Raw genomic sequence first — 17,587 nt, forward strand, 5'->3', positions numbered from 1 at the left:
GGGACAGGGACTTAATACAATTAACTTAAGTAAAACATCAGAAACAAGGAAATTAATGGAACTAAAGAGTGAGAAATCCCCAGGACCTGACGGTTTCCATCCGGGGGGTTAAAGGAAGTAGGGAAGCACATTGTAGATGCCCTAACTATAGTCTTTCAGAGCTCCCTAGATTCAGGAGTGGTCTCTCTGGATTGGAAAGTTGCGCAAGTCACTCCACTTTTTAAGAAGGGTGAAAGGGGGAACCAAGGAAATTACAGACCAGTTAGCCTGACATCTGTGGTGGGCAAGTTGCTGGAGTCTATAACCAAGGATAGGGTGACTGAACACCTGGAAAAATTTCAGGTAATCAGGGACAGCCAGCATTCATTCATGACAGGAAGGTCATGCCTGACAAATCTCATTGAATTTTTTGAAGAGGTGACTAAGGTAGTGGACAGGGGAATGTCTATGGATGTTATTTATATGGACTTCCAGAAGGCATTTGATAAAGTCCCACATAAGAGACTGTTAACTAAGGTAGAAGCCCATGGAGTTGAGGGCAAATTATTGACATGGTTAGGAAGTTGGTTGAGTGGTAGGCGACAGAGAGTGGGGATAATGGGTAAGTACTCCGATTGGCAGCATGTGACTAGTGGTGTCCCGCAGGGATCTGTGTTGGAGCCTCAATTATTCACATTATTCATTAACAACTTGGATGATGGCATAGTAAGTCATATGTCCAAATTTGCTGATGATACAAAGTTAGGCAGCATTGTAGACAGCATAGAAGATAGCATAAAATTGCAAAGAGATAGTGACAGACTGGGTGAGTGGGCAAAACTGTGGCAGATGGATTTCAATGCGGGCAAGTGTGAGATTATCCATTTTGGACCAAAAAAGGATACAGCAGGGTACTTTCTAAATGGGAAGAGGTTAAGTGGATGTCCAAAGAGACTTGGGGGTTCAGGTGCATAGATCTTTAAAATGCCACGAGCAAGTGCAGAAAATAATCAAAAAGGCTAATGGAATGCTAGTCTTTATATTTAGAGGATTGGAGTATAAAGACACAAAGGTTATGCTGCAGCAAAACCCTGGTTAGACCCCACTTGGAGTACTGTGAGCAGTTCTGGGCACCACACCTTAGGAAGGATATATTGGCCTTGGAGGGAGTGCAATGTAGGTTTACAAGAATGATACCTGGACTACAGGGGTTAAGTTACGAGGAGAGATTACACAAATTAGGCCTGTTTTTGCTAGAATTTAGAAGGTTAAGGGGTGATCTGATTGAAGTCTTCAAGATAGTAACAGGAAAAGACAGGCTAGATAAAGATAAACTATTTCCACTGGTTGGAGATTCTAAAACTAGGGGGCATAGTCTAAAAATTAGGACCAGACCGTTCAGGAGAGATGTTAGGAAGCACTTCTTCACGCAAAGGGTGGTAGAGGTTTGGAACTCTCTCCCACAAACAGCAGTTGAAGCTAGAACAGCTGTTAATTTTAAATCTGAGATAGATAGATTTTTGTTAAGCAAAGATATTAAGGGATATGGGCCAAAGGCAGGTATATGGAGTTAGATTAGATTAGATTAGATTAGAGATACAGCACTGAAACAGGCCCTTCGGCCCACCGAGTCTGTGCCGAACATCGGCCACCCATTTATACTAATCCTACACTAATCCCATGTTCCTACCAAACATCCCCACCTGTCCCTATATTTCCCTACCACCTACCTATACTAGTGACAATTTATAATGGCCAATTTACCTATCAACCTGCAAGTCTTTTGGCTTGTGGGAGGAAACCGGAGCACCCGGAGAAAACCCACGCAGACACAGGGAGAACTTGCAAACTCCACACAGGCAGTACCCGGAATCGAACCCGGGTCCCTGGAGTTGTGAGGCTGCGGTGCTAACCACTGCGCCACTGTGCCGCGGATCAGCCATGATCTCATTGAACGGCGGGACAGGCTCGAGGGGCTGAATGGCCTACTCCTGTTCCTATCTTCCTATGTTCCTATGTTATCCAGCAAACCCAGCTGGAAGTGAGAAATCTCGACATCAGCAAGACAGGATAAAGTGTGATATCCCCATTACTTAATGAGACTGTCAAAACTCAACCATGAATAATGGTCAGTTAGCCAAGTTACTGAAAGGCAACTAGCAACTATGGAATGCATATTAAGGGTCAAGGCTGTCAGGGAGGTGGTGGGGGGGAATTGAGGATTTTTTTTAAAGGATATATAATGTAAGTACATGTGAACTTTGACCGATGAGGTGTATTTTTATTGCCAATTTAGGTGCTTATTGTTGATGAGTTAAGTACCATTTTCGTGTGTTATATTGAAATCAAAAAAATTGCTGCACCTTGTAGGGTGAAATCTTTTGAAGTGTGACAATATAAAACAAATAAGAATCTCCCTTTCTTTATTAATTTCGGTTGGAAATCACCTTTCTTCTCATTTTGCAAATGGCTATTTCTTTACTTGATTCTGCTGTGCAAAATCCCTATTTGATGCCTACTTCTAATCCTGCTTATGTTGCTCTGTGTAAAACAATGAGGTTCCATTGCAGGCGATAGATATCTCACATTAAGGGAACTGGGCTTGAGAAATGTAGTTAACTTTTCAAAATGGGTAAACAATTATTTTCTGCCATGTAATGATAACATTAAATTAATGCCATTTGATTAGTTTAACTGCACCTATTTTTTACATAAAACAGAGCACAATAGTTTCCAAATTAATTATTTGAATATCTGCCTTCCCATATACTTCAAATTGAATACTCTGTTTCCTAAATCCATTCTTACCGCTTGTTTCTTTTCCTGTAGAGATTCTATGTTTGCATCAAGTTGATCAACCACAGTCTGCTGTTTCTGAACCTGACACTGCTTTTCTCCCAGTTGCTCATACACGATTCTCTGAGATTTCCTCAGCTCTTCAATAGATTTGTCACATTCTTCTATACTCTAAGAAAGAAATGGTGTGGCCAGAGTGACACCAATAACATCAATTAACATTCTGGAGAATGGTATAGTTAGCAAATAGAAAAAAGTGAAACATTTTTTTGCAGATTGTTTAATATATTGAAAATAACAAAATAACTGCGTGCACAGTGAGTTATAGCATTGGTCTTTTACCCCTGGGATTGAGATTGAACTTTCAGAAAATTATTATCGGTCTTTACAACTATAAGCATGACTAATACTGGTCAATATCTGATAGTGACAAGGTGAAAAAGTATTTTTTCCAATGTTCAACAGTAGAAATTATGGCAATTATGGGGAAAAATATGGGCCGGACTTTCCTTCTCATAGACTATTTTTGGGCAATTTTGCAGCACTGAAAAGAAAAAAGTGCGTTACCACTGCAACTCTGCCCCAACAATTGGCCACCAAAGTTTTACGCACAGAAAACCACCATTCATCATTATTGCCAACACTAAGATCTCCCACTGCATGCGCGTAGAGGCATGGCCAAGCTAGCCCTAGAATTTTCCCCAATTTGTATGCCTAACCCAACATCAGGAAATCTCTCCACCATAAAAGTGTGAAATGACCAACACAGTGGGATAGCTGAGCCACATATACAAGACCACTGTTAGACAACTGCTGGTCACAGACTGTTAGCCCAGCTCAATAATGAGCACAGCCTTGTCAATAGCTGTTAAAAGTGAACACACCACTGAATTCTTATGCCACCACATCAGTGTAGGCAGCCTCAGGTGAACTCAGTAATATTGACAGTGTGCCACTGCATGAAGGTGGTCCGTGATTCATTCAGAGACACCTCACAATTTACATCTTTCTCTATGGACCTGGCTAAGCAAACAAGAACTTTCAATGAGTAGCATAATTCCCCAGGAACAGGGTGCAGTCGATAGATCTCACATTACATTGAAGGTCTTATATGAGAACCAGATAAATTTTAAAAACAGAAAGGGGTATTGTGCGTTCATATTCAGCTGGTGTACAATGTAATCATATACATGTGAATGGCCATTACCCAGTATGCTGCCACAATGCATTTGTACATCAACAATCAACTATAAATGCACTGTTAAGACAAAACTTTATTTGGGGTTGCTTTATTGAAGAGCAGAAATACTCCCTGCAGCCCTGGCTGATAATTGTTCTCTGGCAACCATCCACACAGTAGGGGACTCGTACAATGAGACCTTAGAATCCAGCCAAATTGATATAGAACTAGCAAGTGGCATACTGAAATCCTGTTTCTGGTACCTTAACAAGTCTGGAAGATCCTCACAGTTCAAAAATAATAATCCCGTTCCGAAACATGTTCCTGTTCTAATGAAATGTCATCAACCTGAAATGTTAACCCAGTTTCTCTCCCCACACATGCTGCCCGACCTGCTGAGTATTTTCCAGCATTCTTGTTTTTATTAGAACAGGGAATGCTTTATCATAAGTACCTTTTGAGAATGACACTATAACAATATTTTAAATGGAATAATGTAAGTTTTTGAAAATGAGAATATAAAAGGATACAGGCAAATAGCAAAGAATTGGGATTAGAGCTGATAGTTTCAGTTGAAGAACTAGTATTAACATAGGCAGAATGGACCAAATGGCCTCCTTCTGTGTTATAATTTCAAGTAATTTCTATAATGTACACAGCGATGGCATGATTTTTTAAAAATCAGTCCTGATCCTCGAAAAGTTACAATGTTACAATGCATTATTAGCTACTAGAACTCTCGACTAGTAGGTCTCTGTTTAAACCTCAGAGTACAGCTTTCATAAATTTGTTCCAAAGGGTGAATTTGCTCGCTTCAGCCAGATCACGTAAAGGAGAGAACTGACTGGGAGTGGTCCACTGTTGTGCTGCCAAATGATCCTTCAACAGCTAAGCCAGCAATGAATGGTTGAATGAACTGGAGCTGTTTATGAGCCTATTCCAGCCTCTTGAACAAGGCTACAATGGGTGCTAGAGCTTTACTTGAGATGGGAGAAAATGGGTAGTACATATTTATTGAATAGCATAGGCTCTTACTTGTTCTTCTTGACTATAAGCATCAAGAAAACTGTGGTAATATAAAAGCAAAATACTGCGGATGCTGGAAATCTGAAACAAAAACAAGAAATGCTGGATTCACTCAGCAGGTCTGGCAGCATCTGTGGAAAGAGAAGCAGAGTTAACGTTTCGGGTCAGTGACCCTTCTTCGGAACTGTGGTCATGGGACAAGGTGCTATATATCCACAATTGATCACACTAAATAACATCCCACTGGAAGTGGTTAGTAAATTCTGCTACCTGGGTCCACGGTGACAGACAATCTGTCCCTTGATGCCGAGCTCGATACATGCATAGGGAAAGCAGCTACCACCTTTGACCGACTTGCAAAACACGCATGGGATAACACAAGTGACCCTTACAACCTAGCTGATGACTTATAAGGCCTATGTTCTCAGAAACTTGCTGTATGGCTGTGAAATATGGGAGTCTTACAGCTACCAGGAAAAGAAGCACAATAATTTCCATCTTTGCTGTCTGCGGCACATTATGGATATATCCTGTTAGAACAAAATCACAAATGCGGCAGTCCTCTCAAAGGCAAAGCTCCCAAGTGTGTTGGCACTAATCAAACAGAGGCAGCTTCGGTGGATCGGCCATGTCTGCAGGGTGGAAGATGGTTGCATATATGGTGAGATAGCTGGGGCCAGATAACCAGTGGGGTGCCCAAAGCTCCACTTCAAGGATGCTTGCAAGCCTGACATGAAGGCCCTAAATGTCGATTATCAGACCTGGGAGTCACTAGCTGGTGAAATAGGGAAATGGCGACACATCCTGTGGACTGATGTGCACTACCACAACTACCAGTGGCTACAGCAGCTTGGCAACAGGCTCCAACGCCAAAAACAACAACTCACAGTGACATTTGGCAGCTTCACATGTGGTTCTTGTGGCAGAATCTGCCTGTCAAGGCTTGGCCTTCACAGCCATCAGCAAAGGTGCACCAAAAGAAGACATCCCCCCCACCCAAATAGATTATTTGCTGCATGTTCATCATCTTTCGTAGATGGAAGGATGCTAACCAACCATTGTTTTGGAAATACTCAGTCTCCTTTACCTCACCTTTTGTACCGCCGCTATTTTCTTGCACAGGTCCTGTATCTTGTTACGAAAATCATGTTTAGTTGTTTTCTTCTTGTCCAATTTGGCCAGTGCTTCGCCACGTGTCAAAATTGTATCCCTGCGTGAAACAACAGCCTCCATTTCACGAATCATTTGCTCTTGCTGCTTCATAAGCTGACTGTAGCGTATCTTTGGATCAAGAATACAGATAGTACACAGTGATTTTACAACTAAGTGTTAGAACCCTTCACTCAAGTAAGTTAGTTTGAATTCAACCAAGGCAAATGGAATGCCTATTTTTGGGTCACTAATGAGGGTTAAGTGAAATGAGTTTGGCTAATTTCCACGACCAAAGAATGGACATCATTGTCTTTAAGTTATCTACCAATTGTCATGAATTTATCATAAATACAAAAACTGCTGCAGTATTACTTTAAAGAATAATCATCAACAAGGAGTATGTTACAATTTCTATCCTGTATTTTGAATGAAGTTTTAATTGTGAATATTTCTATATGTAGTCAATAAAGGATAAAAGCAGAAATACTTAAAGGATATTGAGAACTTGGGGTGCCTGTTATTTATAATATGTTTGTGATCTTCCATGGCATTGTTTGTGTTAAGGCATGAATATATTGTTTATAAAGACACACTGATATACCATTTAAATGCACAATGAATTATTCTGCTGCTGAGGCTGGATTAATGTTCAATGGGACCTATCCTTTTCAGGTCACAAAGTTACACAGGCACACGTGAGGTCACTTAGAGGTAAATTACTCTTCCTGACGGAAGTTTCTGAGCAGACTGGCAACTGTGTGGCGTTTCCTGCTCCTCCCCAAGGTCAGAAGAAACCAGCAGGAAGTGATTGGTTTTATTTTTCTTTGCTAAAAGCTGCTACTTGTTCATCTGTCCAATTGTGAGTTTATGCTGTTTTATGAATATCATATTTGAGCTGATTAGGTACACAGTGACACAAACCTTTGCTTATGGGACACTTTCAAGTATGGCATTTTCAAATGTGACAGATATGCTAGATGAACGACTGCTATATATTGCACACATACCATAGGAAAGAATATTTTTCTTATTACAGTGCAGTATAGTAAAATAAAGATGACACCAAATCCAAGCTATTAACAAAGATTAAGGAAATTGGATTGGTTTTTCATTTGTAAATGCGATACTGAATAGTTTTTGCAACATTTTCACAATTATGAAGCAGATTCATAAAATTCACAAACAAATTGTTCACACCAGTTAAGGATTTAAGACTCTAGGACATAGTTTAAAAATAAGGAATAAATAGAGCATTCAGGTACAACTATTTCACACTTTCCTCCAATTTTATAAAAACATCTACTCGTCCCAGTGTTGAGTCTATACCAGTGGTACTGAATTAGAACTATATCAGAATGAGTAAATATTGCCAGTAGTTTATTGTTAGTTCATTGTTCTATACCATTTTTGCAGATGAACTCACTTGCATTCTGTGTATCTCAGCTCTCATGGCTCGTATTTCACTCTGTCCGACATCTGAATCAACAGCTGATCGGGCCTCTTTTGCTAGCTGTATCTTCTTCTCCCACAGCATAATCTGACGTCTGTAAATACAAAATACGTGATGAAAGTACATTGGGAAATAATAAAGTGTTTCAGATCAATTGTGGAACTACAAGGATATGGAAAACCAAGATTTCTATGTTATTTTCATAAAGAGGAAGCTTCACCATCAGGATCCCTGTTTAAAAGTGAAAGTACCATTTACATCCTCCTCATTTATCCCAGATAGCCAGCTGGAGCAGGCAAAAAGCCATGCCATAAGTATCAATTACAAACATGCCATTTAAACTGTTAAGCAGATGTTTGCGCCTTGTTAAAGTGTGCTTACCCGTCAGGAGCTTCAGGCAACCCTCCCACTTTCAGTCACAGCCTCCTCAACCACCCCCACCCCTCCCGCCTGGCCTGTGATCGCTGCTTGCAAAAATGAAAGACCAGAAGTGAAATTGATCAGACCACTGCATACTTCAGACCCATTCAACCAGATCAAACAATCCCTTAGCTGGTTAGTCGCTTGTTCATTGCCGATAGCCTTGTCTCTCACATTCTTTTGTAAGCCATGTCGTAGCCAATTAAAAGTGATCACAAACTCCAATAAAAAATGGCTGTACTGATCACTTGTTCAATCCACACTTGAAAGCTTGTAGAATCTGCCGGAACTATTCCAGTTCATCCTGCCCTGCCCAGGGATAGAAGGTACAAAAAAAAGCGCAATCAAATTTATCCAGTAAAATATCCAGATCCATGATGTGCATGGCCTCAAATAATAACCGCCTATTTTTAGCCAATATAAGGAGAGAACCCTGATGTTGGGTCACTTTGAGAGATTGGAAGTCAGTCCCAGGAGTCAGTTTTGTTCCCAATAGCATGAAATCCACCAAAATAACTGAAACTTATCAAATATTAAAGAGTCAACTTGCAGCCTTTCCATACTGTTATTTAAATAGATGACCAAGTTGTAGGCACTAATAAATTCTATACAGTATCATATAGATTGTTAATTTCCTGGTTACACCGCTACCACATATAGTGGGCGAATTGTGTTTCACGAAGTTATGTTTAATTTGAACAATTGCTGTTTTTTCTCCTCTATTTCAGTTGATCTTCAAATCCTTGTTTGTGTTATGACATTATGAAGCATAATTACCTAGAGATTTTAACTCAGCAAAATAAGCAATAGTTGAAACTATTAATAATTTAGGTTCCTTCAGCTCCAGCTGTTATGTTAATCCAACTCCTTAAATTAATAAAAGTGATAGATAAAAATTAATAAGACTTATCAAAACTGGTCTTCATTTAATTTACTTTTAAATGAGGTTACTTCTTGACAGACTGATTACCCTGGAAGGTGCAGAGAGGACATCACTTTAAGTCAAACTGCCATGGTTGCAACATGAAGAAGAGGCAATTGTTTTTCTACCAGGAGGAAGGCAAAAACTGAATTGAATTAAACTACTGACCACCCAACTTCCCTTCCTGGCCCACGTGCTAGCTGATTATTGTAAATGGTTCCCTATGTTCAGGTACTGTCCCCTCCCTTTCAAATCTGCTGTCAATACAGCCATACTCAAAATAAAACCACCTTTGATCCCTCGGTCCTTGCAAACTATTGCCTAATCTCCAACATCCTCTTCCTCTCCAAAGTCCTTGAACGTATTCTTGCTCCCCAAATCTGTGCCCATCTTTCTGTAACTCCATGTTTGCATCTGTTCAGTCAGGTGTCTAACTCTACCATAGTACTGAAATGGCCCAATAAAAGTCACAAATGACATCATCTGTGACTGTGACCACGGTGCACTATCCCTCTTTATCCTCCATGAACTGCTGCAGCTTTTCACATGGTTCACCGCACCATCCTCCTTTAACGCCATCCACTGTTGTCCAGCTGTGTGAGGCTGCCCTCGCCTGGTTCCACTCCAGTTGTAGACAGAAAATCATCTGTGATGACTTCTCTTCTCATTCTCACACTGTTATCTCACAAGGATCTAGTCTTGGCCCTGTCCTATTTCTCATCTACATGCTGCCCTTCAGCAATATCATCTGAAGTTATGATGCTAAAATTCCACATATAGGCTGACAACACCCAACTCTACTTCACCACCACCTCTCTTGACCCCTTCATTGCCTCTGTGCTGTCAGACTGCCTCTCCGATATCCAGACTTGGGTGAGCTGCAATTGAACATTGGGAAAACCGAAGCCATTCTCTTTAGGCCCCATCACAAACTCCATTCCCTCGCTCCCAATTCCATTCCCCTCCCTGGCTACTCTCAGATTGAGCCAGACTATTCAGAATCTCATCGTCCTATCTGAACTGTGAGCTACTGACCCCATATTCTCTCTATCACAAAGAATGCCTACTTCTGCCTCTGTAACATCACCTGTTGCGATGCCTGTCTCAGCCCATGTGATGCTGAAACCTTCATCCACGCTTTTTGCACCTTCAGAATCGATTATTCTAATGCTCTAATAGTCAGCCTCCCATCTTGCGCCCTCCATAAACTTGAGCTATTCCAAAACTCTGTTGCCCATATTTTTGACCTTTATCAGGTCCGTCCAGCTCACCCATCACCCCTGTGCTTGCTAACCTACATTGGTTCCCGGTTAAACATAGAATCATAGATGGTTATGTTGTATTATCTGGGGCTTTAGACTAATACAAATACAGTCGAAAGGCTGGCGTACAGTTTTGAACACAGAGCTTTATTGGGAAGCTTCTTCTTGCTTCTACTTGCATGTGCAACTGACTGAGCAATATGGTTGCAACACGTGATATTAGATTACTTCCTGTGATGACATATATATTTGCATAAATGCATATTCAAATGATTCTACTTATTTTATCAAACATATTATCTTAACATACTTACAAATGTATTATCACGTCCTCCTTCCCTTAAATAAAAAAAATTCCAATAGTTCAACACATATTTACATGGATAGGTATCTCTTGTGGAATAGGAAAAATGACAACGATAAATACCACTTACATGGAACATTCAACTGTAACACGAACACTTGGAATGCTACTCCTCAAAGTGTTGTCTACGTTTGGAAATTTACTGGTCATCGGCTGACTCAGCCAGACCTTGTAACAACTGCACGAGGGTGTGATTTCGAGTTGTCTGTTCTTTTATCCTGAAGACTGTGTTCGGACTGACTATCCTCAGTTGTCGCTGTGCTCGGTAAGTTGCTTGTTGCCCATTCGTCAGTAAAATGAACAAGCATGCGCGTAGGCGATGCTGGTCGGTTGCCCTGTTTGTGGCTTGCAGAGTGTTTCCCGCGGTGAGATCGATTCCTTCCTTCTGAGTATTGTACCATTTGGCATTGTCACCTCATAAGAGTGTGGTTTTTTTGCATACCTTTGACACTTTTGCTGGAATCCACGTCTGTTCTTGTGGACATACGACCCTCACGATCTGGTCAACATTAAGTAGTGGTAATTCAGCACCTGCACATACATCATATATGCCTTTCATCCTGCCAAGTCTCTGATGTAGCTGCTCTGTGATTGTTAATAACTTAGTGAGATGATAGCTTGGTAAAGTGGTTTTCACTGGTCAACTGAACAGAATCTTCACTGGCGATGGCAATCCAGAGTCTAATGGAGTTGCACGACGATGTGGCAATGCAACTTGGGCATCTTGTCCAGTTTCCATGCACATTTTGATCAGCGATTTGGCAGTCCTGACCATGTGTTCACCCATTCCATTAGAATTAGGATACTGGGGTGATGACATTATACGGTTGACAGCTCATTTTCACACATTTCCTGAAATGGTTTCCCACTGTATTGTGGACCGTTGTCCAATATCACTTCCATCAGGACACCGAAGATATCGAAGATGGCACTAACCGCTGCACTCGACATGTCTCAAAGTTTTTGAACAACTGAGAATTTGGAGTAATAGTTGGTCACTAGTAGATAGTCTTCCTTGTCAATGGTGAATAGGTCTGTTGCTAGCTTGGTCCACGGCAAGGACGAGCTGTCATGTGGTTGGAGCGGCTCTTTGTGCTGACTGGCTTCGTGCTCCCGACAGGCATCACAAGCTCTCTCTACCTGGTTGATGTCCTTGCAAGTCTCAGTATTGGACCTGCAGCTAACCACAATGTCTTCAGAGCTCAGCTGGTGCCATGCCCTGAGCTGTGCTGCTGCAGAGCAGGCTTCGAGCTTGCAGGCGGAAGGGGATCTGGCTACGGGGTGATCTAGTGACTTGAAAGTACGGCGATGACGCGAAAAATTCTGCGCCCAAACATGTCGCTGCCCTGGTCTCTCCGGCTAAAACTGTGGCTAATTTTGCTTTGCCGGGACGGGGCAAACCTGGGGTGCGCTCAGCCTCTCCAAATCTCACTACTCACACCTTGCTCTCCCGATATGAGAGCTATGGTCCGGTTGCACCGCTTCTGGCAAGGCTTTTGATTCCAACTATTAATTCAGGTGCTGATTAATGCTGCCGATTCACCACTGCTGCAACCATATTGTATTATATGGGGCTTTAGACTAAAACAGATACAGTCGAAAGGCTGGCATAGAGGTTAAACACAGAGCTTTATGAGACGGTTCTTCCTGCTTCTGCTTACATGTGCTACTGACTAAGCAATATGGCTGCAACACGTGATATTACGTCATTTCCTGTGATGACATATGTTTGCATAAACACATATTCAAATGAGTATACTTATTCGATAAAAAATATTATCTTAACATCCTAACCAATGTACTATCACAACAGGTTACAGCACAGAAGGAGGCCACTCACCCAATCCCACTCCCTCACGTTTTCCCCACAGCTCTGCAAATTTTTTATCTTCATATAATTATCCAATTCTCTTTGAAGGCCTCAATTGAATCTGCCTCCACCACACTCAGGCTGTGCAGTCCAGATACTACCACTTGCTGCATAAAAATGTTTTTCCTCATGTCGCCACTGCTTTTTTTACCAATCACCTTAATTCAGGGTGCTCTTGCTCGCGATCCTTTCGCCAGCGGGAACTGTTTCTCCCTATCTACTCTGTCCAGACCCCACATGATTTTGAACACCTCTATCAGATCTCCTTTTAATCTTCCCCTCTCCAAGGAGAACAGCCCCAGTTTCCCCAACCTATCTAAGTAACTGAAGTTCCTCATGCTCGGAACCATTCTCATGAATCTTTTCTGCACCCTGTCTACAAATTTATCATAACTTCCTTGCTTTTGTACTCTCTGCCACTATTTATAAAGACCAGGATCCCATATGCTTAATTAATCACTTTCTCAACTGCCCTGCCACCTTCAATAATTTGAGCGCATATACCCCTAGGTCCCTTTGCTCCTGCACCCCCTTTAGGATTGTACCCTTTATTTTATATTGCCTCTCCTCATTCTTCCTAACAAAATGAATCAACTCACACTTCTCTGCATTAAATTTCATCTGCCACTTGCCTGCCCATTCCACCAGCTTGTCTATGTCTTCTTGAAGTTTATCACTATCCTCCTCACAGTTCACAATACTTGCAAGTTTTGTGTCATCCGCAAATTTTGAAATTCTGCCCTATTTATCCAAGATTGGGTCATTAATATAGATCAAGAAAAGCAGGGGTCCTAACACTGGCCCCTGGGGAACTCCACTATATACCTTCCCCCAGTTCTAAAAACAACCATTCACCTTTACTCTCTGTTTCCTGTCACTCAGCCAAATTTATATCCATACAGCTACTGTCCCTTTTATTCCCTGGGCTGCAACTTTGTTGACAAGCCTGTTATGTGGCACATTATCAAATACCTTTTGGAAGCCCATGTACACCACATCAACCACATTACCCTCATCAAAAAACTGAAGCAAGTTGGTTAAACACGATTTGGCCTAAACAAATCCATGCTGGCTTGCCTTAAATAATCCACATTTGTACAACTGATTGTTAATTTTGTCCTGAATTATCATTTCTAAAAGCTTTCCCACCACTGAGGTTAAGCTGAACTGGCCTGTAGTTGCTGGGCTTATCCTTACACCCTTCTTTGAACTACTCCATTTTTAAATTTTCATCTTCGTGTTCAAATCCTCCATGGTTTTGCCCCTTTTTACCACTGTATCCTCCTCCAGTACTACAATCTTCAAAGAACAGCGTTCCTCCAACTCTGGATCTTGTGCATATCCTACTCCCTTCATCCCACTGTTATCGGCCTTGCCTTCGGCCAGACGGCTGAAGCTCTGGAATTCCCTCCTGTAAGACCCTCCTTAAAACATACATCTTTGACCAAGCTTTTACTCACCTGTCCAAATATCTCTTCCTGGCTCGGTGTTAATTTTTGTCTTATTATACTCCTGTAAAGCATCTTGGGATGTATTTCTATATTAAGATGCTATATAAATGCATGTTTTTAAAAGATATTCTAGATTAATATTATTGAAACATCATTTGAGTTCACTGCAGATCTAAAACCTGAGCCACACACCCTTATAGTTACTCACTCTGCTTCCACAAGACTGTTAAGCAGCCGTTCTTTTTCCTCCTTCAGCTGGTCCAGCTTTTGCTGCTTTACAATAGATTCTCGCTCAGCATCCTGAAAGAAAATGAATAACACTTAGATGTATATGGCAAGTCTTATTTGAAGAGTTTATCCCATGCTGTGAACTATTATTTGTCTTGTGATTTGCTAGTTGCCACATTTTCAATGAAACTGTTGAGTTTCAACCATGGTATATCTAATTAAAGATTGCTAAAATAACATGTACTTAGTTTTTAAGCAAAGGATAAGCAATCTTTGCCAGAATCAGTCTAAATGGGTGAAACTGCTTTACAAATGTTGCTAATTTAAATTCAACATAAAACAGCTTTCTACAAGCCAGAAAACTTTCCATCCAAGAACTTTGGAAAAGAAAACTTGAAAGTAAAATGATGTCTCTCATGGGAAACTGAAATGTAACCAATTTTTCAGGTTTGTAGCACATGAGTATTGCAAAAGTAACTTTAAACAGAAGCTATTAAATATTTTTTAAAGGAACATTTATGAGGAATCATTTAATGAAATGGAGAACATATGCATATTCTTTTATGAACTATCAAAGGGATACTTAAATTAACAATTATCAAATGCTACTGGACAACGGCATATGCCAGTCAAAAGTAGAGTCCCAGGGCTGAATTTTACCAGCCCTTTGGGGACAGGCTGATGGGCGGAAAAGCTGGAAAAATGGTGTGGAAAATCTCGAGTGGCGTGCCTGTTATCTTCTCCCCACCATGCCATTTTGCCAGCAGTGAGAAAGCCATGATCTTGTTGAATGGCGAAGCAGGCTCGAGGGGCCGAGTGGCCTACTCCTGCTCCGAATTCGTATGTTTGTTGAGGTCCCACCCACCCGGAGCCCATTTCAACCACTTAAGTAGCCAATTAAGGGCTTCTTACTGCCTCCACTGCTTTTACCAGCTGCTGGGGTGCCTCGCCATCGCATGGGGAGACAGCCAGGACCCAACATAAAATACAGCCCCTCATTTCCATAGCTCTGGAAAGTTTAATATCAACAAGTTATTGTGGCCACTTTGGTAATTTAAAATTGACATTACAGAAGGTGCATGAGAAAAAACAAAGGAAATGATCCACAGGAACTTCTGGGAATCATAAAAAAATACAAAAATGATGGGCAAGAAAACACCAGCTGGTCCATCAAGCCCACCCCTAATTCATGATGCCTGGGACATTGTGACTAGACACTTTTTACCCTCCCGCCACAGTGTTGTATGTTTGGTTGGTATGCTACCACCTTAAGGTCATAAGAACTAGGAGCAGGAGTAGGCAAATCAGCCCCTCGAGCCTGCTCCGCCATTCAATACGATCATAGCTGATCTCATCTCGGCCTCAACTCCACTTTTCTGCCCATTCTCCATAACCCTTCAACCCTTTAATAATTAAAAATCTGTCTATCGCCTCCTTAAATTTACTCAATGTCCCGGCATCCACCACACTCTGGGGTAGTGAATTCCACAGACTCACGACCCTTTGAGAGAAGTAATTTCTCCTCATCTCTGTTTTAAATTTGCTACCCCTTATCCTAAAACTATGACCTCTTGTTCTAGACTGCCCCACCAGAGGAAACATCCCCTCTACGTCTACTTTGTCAATCCCCTTAATCATCTTATATACCTCAATTAGATCTCCTCTCATTTTTCTAAACTTGAGAGAGTAAAGGCCGAAACTGCTCAATCTCTCTTCATAAGACAAACCTCTCATCCCTGGAATCAATCTAGTGAACCTCCTCTGAACTGCCTCCAATGCAACTACATCCCTCCTCAAGTAAGGGGACCAAAACTGTACGCAATACTCCCGGTGAGGTCTCACTAGTGCCTTGTACAGTTGCAGCAACACTTCCCTACTTTTATATTCTATTCCTTTCGCAATAAATGCCAAAATTCCATTTGTCTTCCTTATTACCTGCTGTACCTGCATACTAGCTTTCTACAATTCATGCACGAAGACACCCAGATCACTCTGCACCAAGCATCTGAGGTTTCTCTCCATTTAGATAATAATTTGCCTTTCTACTCTTCTGACCAAAGTGAATAACCTCACACTTATCCACGTTAAACTCCATCTGCCAAATTTTGGCCCATTCACCTAACCTATCCATATCCATTTGTAAATTTCTTATTTCTTTATTGCAACTTACTATCCCATCTATTTTAGTGTCATCTGCAAATTTGGCTATAGTACCTTCTATCCCTGCATCCAAGTCATTAATATATATTGTAAATAGTTGGGGCCCAAGGACCAAACCCTGTGGCACCCCACTAGTTACATCTTGCCAACCAGAAAAGGACCCATTTATCCCGACTCTCTGTTTTCTGTTGGTTAGCCAATCCTCTATCCAAGCTAATAAATTGCCCCTAACCCCATGTGATCCTACCTTGTGTAATAACCTTTTGTGCGGCACCTTATCAAATGCCTTCTGGAAGTCCAGATATACATCTACCAGATATCCCCATTATCCACTTTGCTTGTTACAGCTTCGAAGAGCTCGAGCAAATTAGTCAAACATGACTTACCCTTCATATAAAACCATACTTAGTCTAGCTTAAAGAGATTCCTTAGTCTTGAGTACTTAGAACATTAACCTTTATTACATTATAACTATGTACAGCTATGTACAGAGTGTGGGAAAATGGCGCACTGACATGGAACACAAAAGTCCGCGTGTATCAAGCCTGTGTCCTCAGTACCTTGCTCTACTGCAGCGAGGCCTGGAAACGTATGTCAGCCAAGAGCAACGTCTCAATTCATTCCATCTTCGCTGCCTCCGGAGAATCCTTGGCATCAGGCGGCAGGACCGTATCTCCAACACAGAAGTCCTTGAGGCGGCCAACATCCCCAGCTTATACACCCTACTGAGTCACCGGCGCTTGAGATGGCTTGGCCATTTGAGCCTCATGGAAGATGGCAGGATCTCCAAGGACACATTGTATAGCGAGCTCGCCACTGGTATCAGACCCACCGGCCGTCCATGTCTCTGCTTTAAAGACGTCTGCAAACGCGACATGAAATCCTGTGACATTGATCACAAGTCGTGGGAGTCAGTTGCCAGTGATCGCCAGAGCTGGCAGGCAGCCATAAAGGCGGGGCTAAAGTGTGGCGAGTCGAAGAGACTTAGCAGTTGGCAGGAAAAAAGACAGAAGCGCAAGGGGAGAGCCAACTGTGAAACAGCCCTAACAATCAATTTTATCTGCAGCACCTGTGGAAGAGTCTGCCACTCCAGGCGCTGCTCCACACAGCACTGACCACCTCCAGGCGCTTACCCATTGTCTCCCGAGACAAGGAGGCCAAAGAAAGAAAGAAGACAGCTTCACACCAGTCTGTGTGACTCCTCTGAAGCCACACTCCATCTCTCTTCAAGTCTCTCTCACATGTGATCTCTTACATCATCATGGTAGGAGGTATTTGCTACACTTTCTTAACATTAACCCTTTCAGATCCTTATACTACATCTCCA

The 17,587-nt window shown here is 41.7% G+C and overlaps 1 protein-coding gene across 1 annotated transcript in view; it reads right to left on the reverse strand.

The window, feature by feature from the left end:
* The window catches only part of ccdc40 (coiled-coil domain 40 molecular ruler complex subunit), a 105,434-nt gene that overhangs the window by 11,904 nt on the left and 75,943 nt on the right, over nucleotides 1-17,587 (reverse strand). Inside the window, exons 19-22 of the mRNA XM_068058235.1 lie at nucleotides 14,081-14,172; nucleotides 7,557-7,677; nucleotides 6,074-6,262; nucleotides 2,788-2,946 (exon numbers count right to left, since the gene is read on the reverse strand). Of these exons, the coding sequence (XP_067914336.1) occupies nucleotides 2,788-2,946; nucleotides 6,074-6,262; nucleotides 7,557-7,677; nucleotides 14,081-14,172 (561 nt within the window). The remainder of the gene's footprint in view (nucleotides 1-2,787; nucleotides 2,947-6,073; nucleotides 6,263-7,556; nucleotides 7,678-14,080; nucleotides 14,173-17,587) is intronic.

Source organism: Heterodontus francisci, chromosome 26 (assembly GCF_036365525.1).
Source record: "Heterodontus francisci isolate sHetFra1 chromosome 26, sHetFra1.hap1, whole genome shotgun sequence".
In the NCBI taxonomy this organism is placed as follows: domain Eukaryota; kingdom Metazoa; phylum Chordata; class Chondrichthyes; order Heterodontiformes; family Heterodontidae; genus Heterodontus; species Heterodontus francisci.